Source organism: Trachurus japonicus, chromosome 11, assembly GCF_045865225.1.
Source record: "Trachurus japonicus isolate A0001 chromosome 11, Traja_1.0".
Classification (NCBI taxonomy): Eukaryota; Metazoa; Chordata; class Actinopteri; order Carangiformes; family Carangidae; genus Trachurus; species Trachurus japonicus.
The window spans coordinates 2,795,974-2,805,861 of NC_140917.1; the positions used below are offsets into that span (position 1 = coordinate 2,795,974).

Genomic DNA, 9,888 nt, shown 5'->3' on the forward strand with positions numbered 1-9,888 from the left:
ATAAGTGAGTTTTATTTTGTTTTTTACCAGGAAACATCTGCCGACACATCTGCATCTAAACTGTATTGATCTGAACATGATCTGCACAATCTGATCTGTTGATTCTTCATTATTTTGCAGCTGAAACTTAAAGATCAACCCGAGTGTCAGTCTGTAACACTGTGCATGCAACGGTTAAGTGCATCACATGACTGACAGTTCAGTATATACAGGATTCAGTCTATTCTTGTTATTAAAAGTCTGTTTTTGATGATGATGTTGCACCAGAAAAGAAAAGAAAAAAGAAAAGAAAAACTATTTCTATTGTCTGAATTTTCAGCCTCCACTTATCTTAAACTCCAGGAAACAAAGCCAAGGTGAGGTGCATTCTGGGAAATGTAGTGCCGAGAAGCAAACGTCACACAATGTCCAGAAAATGACAAAACAGTTTCTCTCGTGCACTGGCAATGATGCATTTTACGCCTTTTACGATTTGTTCATCAGTCGTCAATAATGGTCTTTAATGTCAATAAAGTTGTAAATAAATAAATCAATCAATCAATATGCTGCTATGAATAAATAAACAGTCTCCTTGGTGATTTATCAGGTAAACTTGAACTTTGAGGAAGTTTAAAGGCGACAGAAACGTCTGCAGAGAGAGTAGGTGTGCACGTTCACAAGTGTGTGTGTGACAGCTGCATATTTAAAGTGCACATTTGTTGTGTGTTTTCAGACAGAAAACAGCGAGCCGATACATCCTCAGACAGAAGTGTGCGAGTGTGTGTGTGTGTGTGTGTGTGTGTGTGTGTGCAGAGCCCACGGTGGGGGTGAGGCAGCAGCTTAACGTAATAAAGCATGTTGTATTGACATCTGTGTTGTGTCTATTGATTCCCCATTATGGAGCTAACAAACCTGCCTGGACGCTTTGTCATTCGCAATCACGTTAGCACCGGGACTCACCGACAACGCTGCTGCCCCTTTTAAAATCTGATCCATACACACACACACACACACACACACACACACACACACACACGCACACACACACACACACACAGACACGCACAGACACACACACACAGAGGGAAGCAGGTGTCCTTCCACGTGCACAGTTTCTTGCATTTCATTCCTACACATCCGCAGCAATCGTTCATGTCACTACACCCAGTCCTCCCACACACACACACACACACTGCATCAACAATCCTCACACACACACAAACAGACACACACACACACACAGAATGGTGGTGGCGGTAGAGTAGTCAATGCTGCTAATCAATAGCGGTGGAAGGTTAAAACCACTCACACAATGGGCGGCTATGAGCTGCTTGTGGTTTCCAGATAAACCACGCACGCCGCGAGGATCCATAACTGACCTCAACGTGCAATTATTGAATCGTCTACCTGCTCACACACACACAAACACACACACACAGGGCCAGTTACACACACACAAACACACATAAACACACATATAAACACACACATAACGCTAACGTCCACCCGTCTCTTTGCTCTCTGAGACACATTTACACAAATAAGTAAAAAGAAATGCATCCGTTTTTATACCGTCTTCATGAAGCTGCACACTGCTGCAGACACACACACATACAACACATTCTTTCTCTACACACACACATACACAACCATACACACACACACACACATACCTGCTGCACACACCACTACATCACCACGGACACAAAGAGATGCTGTTCCCCGTCTCTCAACAGATTCTCTGCATTCTCCTGCTCAGGTACAAATACTTGCTTATACATGCACACACACACACTCTCTCTCTCACACACACACATTCACACACAGACACACATTCACACACACAGACACACACACACACAGCCAATTAATCCGGGCTCACAGACCTTTGCTGAGGCCCGGTTTGGCGAGGCCCAGACACCACCACCACGACCCCCTACTGGGCACTGTGAGGTGAAGATCCTGGGTGTGAGAGGAGGTAGTTATCGAGCAGCACGGAGCACTTTGTGTGTCTGTGTGTGTGTCTGTGTGTGTGTGTGTGTGTGTGTGTGTGTGTGTGTGTGTGTGTGTGTGTGGGCTGAAGGTCTGCGCTTTGAACTCTGCAATAAAAAGTTTCTCTGCGCTGTTGTCAAACAATAGAGCAGAATAAAACAGCTCTATTCTATTGTTCCTCCACCTTGTTATTGCTCTTAATTTGGATTCAACCTCAGATTGTTGTGTTGTTATGTTTGTTGTCTTTGTTATGTTTGTTTCTCTTTGTTGTATTTTTAATGCCACCTGCATGAATACATTTTTTTTTTTTTTAACACATGCTTACTTTGTTTGTTTGATCATGCGTCCTGGTGCCGGCACTAATGTGTCTCTGCTGCAGACACACACAAGTCGACTAACGAGAACAGCAGCAGGTGGAAGAACAAACAGGTTTGACCAGAGAGTCAAATGAACGCCACCACATAAATAAACCATCCAGACGCCCCCCCCTCCCCCCTTCTCCTCCTCTGTGAACCTGACAGCTCTCCAGTTTTTTTTTGTTTTTTTATCATCATAGCCGCCCCGGAGGATCTTTACAACACTCGTACATAAAAATATAAAAAAAAGAGCATTTAGATTTCCTTTGTTGTGGCGCAGCAGCAGCTAAAACCAAAGCTACAGGTTTCCTCTCTGGTCCTTGAACGCATCACAGCAAAAAGGAGGACGGCTGCTGCTCTGGAGCTGAAGCAGGGTTCCTACAGCTTATGCCAAGTTAAATTTAAGACTTTTTAAGACTTTTTTAAAGCCACTTGAAATGAAATTTAAGACCGACTTCATAATAAACACAAATGCAGAAAAAAAACACCACATCAATTACATAGGGTTATAGGGACAATTTGACCCACTTTCCTATGTGATCCAAGGTAAAGTGACTGCTACATGAACATTGGATTGTGTCTCTTTCCAGCTGTCCTTTCAAAATAAATGCAGAAAAAGTCAGAAAAAAAAAAAACACTGACTCAGGAGCTGGTGGCGGTGAGAAATGTAGCGTTGACGGCCGCCACTAACTTCTCTATGTCAGAATGTTACCAATTATTTTGAGATTTGAAACTAATTACGACCATAACATACCACTTACCATGTGTTAACATTTTTAAGACTTTTGAAAAATTGATTTAAGACATTTTAATGCCAATTAAGGCCTTGTTTTTAGATGAATGAATTCAATGCCTTTTAAGACTTTTTAAGGATCCGTAAGAACCCTGTGAAGGATACAGCTCGACAGCCATTCAGATGCAGGATGTTGAGTTAAAGGTATAATATGTAGGAAGGAATTCCCCCCATCTAGCGGTGCGGTTGCATATCTGAACGTATTCTTGATGTTGCATTCACCTGAAATGGGGCAGACGTCAGACAGACAACAGACGCTGCATGTAACAGGATAAACAAGCGTCTATGTAAACAAGTGGTCCGCCAGCACGAGGCAAAACAATACAGGCAATGTGACAGACAATATGTTGTCATGGTGATGTGGTATTGTTTTACCGTCTTTCTCTGGTGGAGTAAAATGACATCCGGTTGGTTTGCCGACGGCCGTCTGCCTGACTGCACCTGAATGCAACACCAGTGCCTCCGTCCTTCCTCACACTACACAGTGGTGACAGTTTTAACAGGCCGAGCCCACAGCTCCGCTCAGTTTCCGTGGTTACCTACGGTCACGATGCAACATGGCCGCCGCGGTTCGGGGCGTCGCCCACTTATGTATTTGTAACGACTTGTAACAACTCATTCTAAGGAACCAGAAAGCTTTACTTTGTATTCAACTTCAGTGAAATACAGATTTATGAAAGACATTTTTGATTTTTGCTAATAAAAAGCCAAATAAGTTACACACTGGGGCTTTAAGATCTGGACCATCGACCTGTTCACTCTGAATGAGCACAGGAGGTGAAACCATCACATTAGAACCAGATGAGTTCATTTTAAAAGTGAAATAAAAACACCTGTGTGTCTTTGTGTGTGTGTTTGTGTGTGTAGCTCTTCAGAAATCAATGCTCCGACCTGGATTCTGGACGTGTGATGTCTTAACTCGACCTGCGTCATTATTCTAACGAGCTGTGAAACCAGACCTTTTTTATTCTCTGAAAACCACTCGAGCTGAAAACCTGAAGAGCTTTTTTTTTTTTTTTTTCTTTTTCTGCATATTTCACCACCTCACTACACAAAAAACCTTTCACCTTCCTGCAGCAGCACCGGTGGCAGCGCTCGCTTGTCTAAAGGTGAGTTTCTTTCTTCCTCTCTTTAAAAAAATAAAATTCTAGGCCTAATACAGATGAAGAAAAGTCTGATAACCCAGTTGAGGCTGTAACACACTCTACTTGTCCAGCGTTTCCCAGGATTCAAAGCTCACAGGTGATGACAGCGAACACCTCCACTGTCAAAACAACCGACCTTTAAAAACCTTTAAGTTTACATGGTCGGAACAAGTCACATGTGGTCAAGGTTGCCAGGCGACAGGAGCCATGGTTTGAGACACACGAGGAACACAGCGAGCGTTGAGTGGCGGCGGCGGTTGTCGTGTTATCAGATCAGAGTTGAACTATTGGAGAGTTTTGTGCCGTGATGTCACCAGTATAAGAATAAGAATAATAATAAACATGAAATCAATTTCTAAGGACAAACAACTTTTATGTCTGTTTTACACTTTATGACCTGCTGCTACTTCTTCTTTTTTGTCCTTATTTTATTTTATTTTATTTTATTTTATCTGTAAAAGCTCCTTGAACTTTGCTTGGACTTTAAGAATGGTGCAAGAGAAATAAAGTTTATTATTACTATTATTATTTTTATTACTTGTAGACTGACTGAGTGCTCTGAAGGATGAGGAGCCAGAAGAAGTGAGTCATAAATGGACAAACTGAAACATTATCTGTCTGTCTGTCTGTCTATCTATCTATCTATCTATCTATCTATCTATCTATCTATCTATCTATCTATCTATCTATCTATCTATCTATCTATCTATCTATCTATCTATCTATCTATCTATCTATCTATCTATCTATCTATCTATCTATCTATCTATCTATCTATCTATCCATCCAAGCTATAGAGCTGACACCACTTAAGTTTTACATATTAAACACTTAATAAATACATAATTTTTTAAAACCATGGCAATGGCAGATCGATATAAAGTGACTTTATATTTCATTTCATTTCATTTCATAACCTTTATTTAAACTCGGAGATATATTGAGGAGTAACCTCATTTACAATATAGCCGAGATGAAACACAAAATATATAAGGACAGAAGACAAGACATTTGAAACACACAAAAACATAACAGAATACCAGAATTTAAGGTGACTAGGGTAAATTGAAACATAGTTAAAACCAGGAGCAGTTAGAGGTGAAATAAGATGTAGTTATGGCTTTAAATTGTCCTATTGATAAAAGTGAGGTAAGTTTCAAATGATTCTGCAGAGTGTTCCAGGTTGTAGGTGCACAGTAAGAGAAGCTGCTCTTTAGTATATCTACTAATATGATAAATTATAAAACATGTTCTATAGAAGTTGTGACTCTGATACAAGACAGATGTTTTAAAGTTTTACATCCATCTCCTCATCTCTAGTATCAGATCAGATCCAATAAAGACAATTTACTATAACTGATCGGTGTTCGGCGATCATGTCATAAACCATTAAAGTCAATCTCAGCTGTTACACTTAGTATTTATTCTTATCTTATTTCACATAGTTTAGTTCAGTTAACTGGATTAAACTGGAAAAATCTTTTAAGTTAAGTCACAAAACAAAACACACCTGGGACTTCTGAAACTTCTGATCTCAGACAGTCTGACACTTCACCTTCGTTACCAAACGTCTGAGACTTCTCTTCATTTATTTACACAACAACATCAACTGTGTGTGTGTGTGTGTGTGTGTGTGTGTGTGTGTGTGTGTGTGTGTGTGTAGGTGTGTGTTAGGGTCTGGCTGAGCTCAGACCAGCTGCTGTCTCAACACTGGAGAGTTAAAAAGTCGAGCTGACAAAAAAAAAAGAAAAACCTCCATAAGCCGTGAGTTTAGATCCAGGACAGAGCCACTGTCTGCTGGCGTCTGCTGTTTACACACACACACACACACACACACACACACACACACACACACACACACTCCCTCTCTCTCTCTCTCTGTCTCTCTCCATCTCTACTGAACCTCGCTCGACCTCATCTGAGACTTCTGACACCCCGACTTTGCTCCAATACACTAAACACACACACACACACACATACAGAAACACACAGGTAATCGTATAGACACACACACACATATATATACACACACACACACCTTGGTTGGTCAAAGGCGCACAGATCAGAGAGAGTCGGGGGTTGGGGGGTGGGGGGGGTGTGCAGGGAATTGTGGGTAACAGACTTAAAGCTAAAGTGGCTTATGGGGCCCGGTGCCGAACCACAGCGGGAAAATCCAATTCAACAACCTGACTGACCCACGGGGAGCGACGAGGGGCGAGAGACACCGACACACACAGAGAGACAGAGAGAGAGAGAGAGAGAGAGAGGAGAGAAAGAGAGAGGGAGGGAGAGAAAGAGAGAAAGAGAGAGAGAGTTTGCATCTGAGTGAAAAGGCTTCGTGTCAAGTGAATACTTCACAGAAATGAGAGGAGGAGGAGGAGGAGGAAACAGAGGATTCAGAGTTTCTTTCTCTCCAGAGATTAAGGATGAAAAGACGGAGAAAAGGAAGAGGAAAGAAAGAAAAGAAAAGATGGAAGAAAAGAAAGGAAAAGAAAAGGCAGAGGAAGCGGAGGTGAAGGAGGGATGAGCGTTATATCTCACCTCTGAATAAAAGACGCGGCTCGTCTCGTCTGTGACCTCTGACCTCTCTTTCCATCCTTCCTTCCTCTCCTCCTCTCACTCATTTATTCTTTAAATCATTTCACTTCCTCATTTATTCATCCTTTTTTTAGTCTGCTGCATGCGCTCCGATTGATTTTTTCCCCCCGATCAATCATTCATTCATCTCATCGTTAAAACATTTCTTTTTCTTTTTACAGTTATTTACTCTTTATTCTTCTCATTATTATTATTCGTATTAAGGCTTTAACCTTGTCATCACTCATTCAAACGCTCCTTCTCTTATTCATCCACTCCTCCTCCTCTACCTTCATTTGTTTTATTTTAATTTCTTAAAGGACCAGTAGAGGAACTGACTGACCCCCTCTGCATGTGGTTATATGTCGTCTGTCAAAGCAGCTTCTCATTAAAACCAACCGCCGTTTTTCTCTCTCCTGACACCTACTTAAGGTGATAGCCTGAGTTACCACGGCTCGGCTCGGCACAGCTCGGCACGGCACGGCACAACATAACATACACAACCATCCCCACCCTCCTCCTCCTCCTCCTCTTTCTCCTCTTCCTCCTCCTCCCCCCATCTGTCATTTGAAATTTCCGCCTGGATGGATTAAGGCAGCGGGGATGGAGGAGGAGAAGGAGGACGGATGGATGAGGGACATGGGAGCCCCACTATCCACACACACACTATCCACACACACACTATCCACACACACACACACACACATACATACAGCTCAGATATGTTCACACACTTCAACACACACACATGAATGAATGAATCGTCGACCAGCGTGTTGCAAACTTTTCCAAAAAACCTCCACAGGTGGCGAGACGAGAAAAGAAGCAGGTGTAAATAATAAAAAAATATAAAATGTCAGTGACCTTTAGACGTCCAGCAGGAAAAAATAAATAAAAATCAAACTGAATATAGTATATATTTTTGATTTTCTGCTGCGTGCGGTTTGTTTAAAAAAAAAAGAAAACACACATCCAACGCTGCACAAACACACACACACAGACACACACACACACACACACAGTTGAGCTCAGCAGCTGCACACACACAAGCACAAACCACCGATTGCTGTTATTGATCACGATTAGAGAGCCACTAAAGTGATATTAGGGTGATGATGAGGCATTAAAGTGCAGCATAAAGGCGTGATGAGGTCGTTATAGTAACTAAGTATTGATTGACACCAACACAGCTGCTGCTGCTGCTGCTGCTGCTGCTGCTGCTGCTGCTGCTGCTGCTGCTGCTGCGGACTGTCTCTTTATACCCATCGGACAATTACAACAATATTACAACAACTACAACAACTGAATTAAAGGAAGTGACACTGTCTCATCTCATCACCGCCATGCAGACTAAACTTTCTCCCTCCCTCCTTCTCTCCTTCTCTCTCTTTCTCTCCGTCTCTTTCTCCCTGCAGCCGACTTGATCCTCCTGTTTTCCCCTCCGATGTGGCCCCCAGTCAGAGAGAGATCAATACCGCCTCTCTGATCGATACATGCCAATGAATATTCCCCCCCTAACCCGGGCCGAGAGAAGAGAGGAGAGGAGAGGAGAGGAGAGGAGAGGAGAGGAGAGGAGAGGAGAGGAGAGGAGAGGAGGCAGCTGCATGGGAGGGATGGATGGATGGATGGATGAAGGATGGAGAGCAGAACTGTGAACGGATGCTAATGAGACAGATGTTCAGTTTAAATGCATCTAATATTTTTGAGGACGGGGATTTATATGCAACTAAGTGTAAGTATCCTGCCTCTAATAATAATAATAATAATAAATTCATTTTGATCTTTTCTTCTTTTTTCTGCAGGACGGTATAAAGAGACAAACAGAAGGAATAATAAGAAACACCTCCAAGGATGAAAACAGAGGAGGAAATAATTCTCAAGAAAATCATCATTAATTCATAAAATAAAACACTGATTTGACTTCTTTTTTTTCTTTTTCTGTGGAATTACCTGAAGCCAAAATTTGCACACACAAAAAAAAAATCTAAAACTCACAGAGCTGCGTGTATGTGTGTGTGAATAACTTTCTTGTGCAGCATTAAAAGTAAAACGTGCAGGATGATAATGAACATGTTTATGAAAATCTGACAGTGTTGCAGTTGCAGCTGTGTGGTTTTATGGAAAGGGGGGAGAGGGGGTGAGACTAGGGGAGATAGAGATAGACAGAAAGACTCTCTTACCGGGGCTGGACCGCGGAGCCAGCGAGGACTTGAGTCTCCAGGCGCTGAAGTCGGACGCTGTTCTCTGAAAGACGAAGGGGACCGGCAGGGGGACAAACATGGTCCTCTGTCGACCGGGGGGTCGTTGTGGTGGGTTTTTTGTGTTTTGTTTTTGTTTTGTTTTGTTTCTCTCTCTTCTTCTTCTTTTAGTCTCACTTCTCTTCTCTTCCTCTCTTTTTTATCCGTCGGTCGGTCGGTTTATCCTCTCTTCGCGTGTGGAGACGAGACTCGGCGTGTTTTTGGTTTTTTTCTTCCTTCTCCTCCTTCTCACATGTCTCTCTCTCTCTCTCTCTGTCTTTGGGATATTTAGGATGTGATGATACTCCTTTCACTTAGTGTGTGTCCGCCACATACACACACGCACGCACACACACACACACAAACTCACACACACACACACACACACTTGCAGGGCTGTGGAGGAAGGTGGAGGTAAAGCTGTGGTAGCGGCGCCGCTGCTGCTGCTGCTGCTGCTCCGGGCGGCTAACACCAGCTGCTGCAGGTGACCGGGCTCTGGATCTGGATCATCATCATCTTAATCTTCATCATCTTAATCTTCATCATCATCATCATCTTAATCTTCATCATCATCATCATCGTCGCTCCCATGTGGATGCTCGTGTCTCAGCTGCTCGTCCTCTCTCTGGATGAAGCGCAGACACAATTAGACTCCATGTATTGTGTCCAGACAGCTGTGCGTAAAGACCGCGGCGGCTCTTTCTCTCCTTCCTTCTCTCTTCCTGCTCGGCTCGTCTCTCTTTCTCTTTTTTTGTTGTTCCTTTGGTTTAAATTTCCTGTTTCATGAAAAAAAAAGTCTCAAACAAACA

The 9,888-nt window shown here is 42.6% G+C and overlaps 1 protein-coding gene across 1 annotated transcript in view; it reads right to left on the bottom strand.

Moving 5' to 3' along the window:
* LOC146977896 (uncharacterized) overlaps positions 1 to 9,163 on the bottom strand; it is a 110,634-nt gene extending 101,471 nt beyond the window's left edge. Inside the window, exon 1 of the mRNA XM_085790693.1 lies at positions 9,023 to 9,163. Coding sequence (XP_085646819.1) covers positions 9,023 to 9,122 — 100 coding nt within the window. The 5' untranslated portion in view covers positions 9,123 to 9,163. The remainder of the gene's footprint in view (positions 1 to 9,022) is intronic.
* Between the last annotated feature and the right edge of the window lie 725 nt (positions 9,164 to 9,888).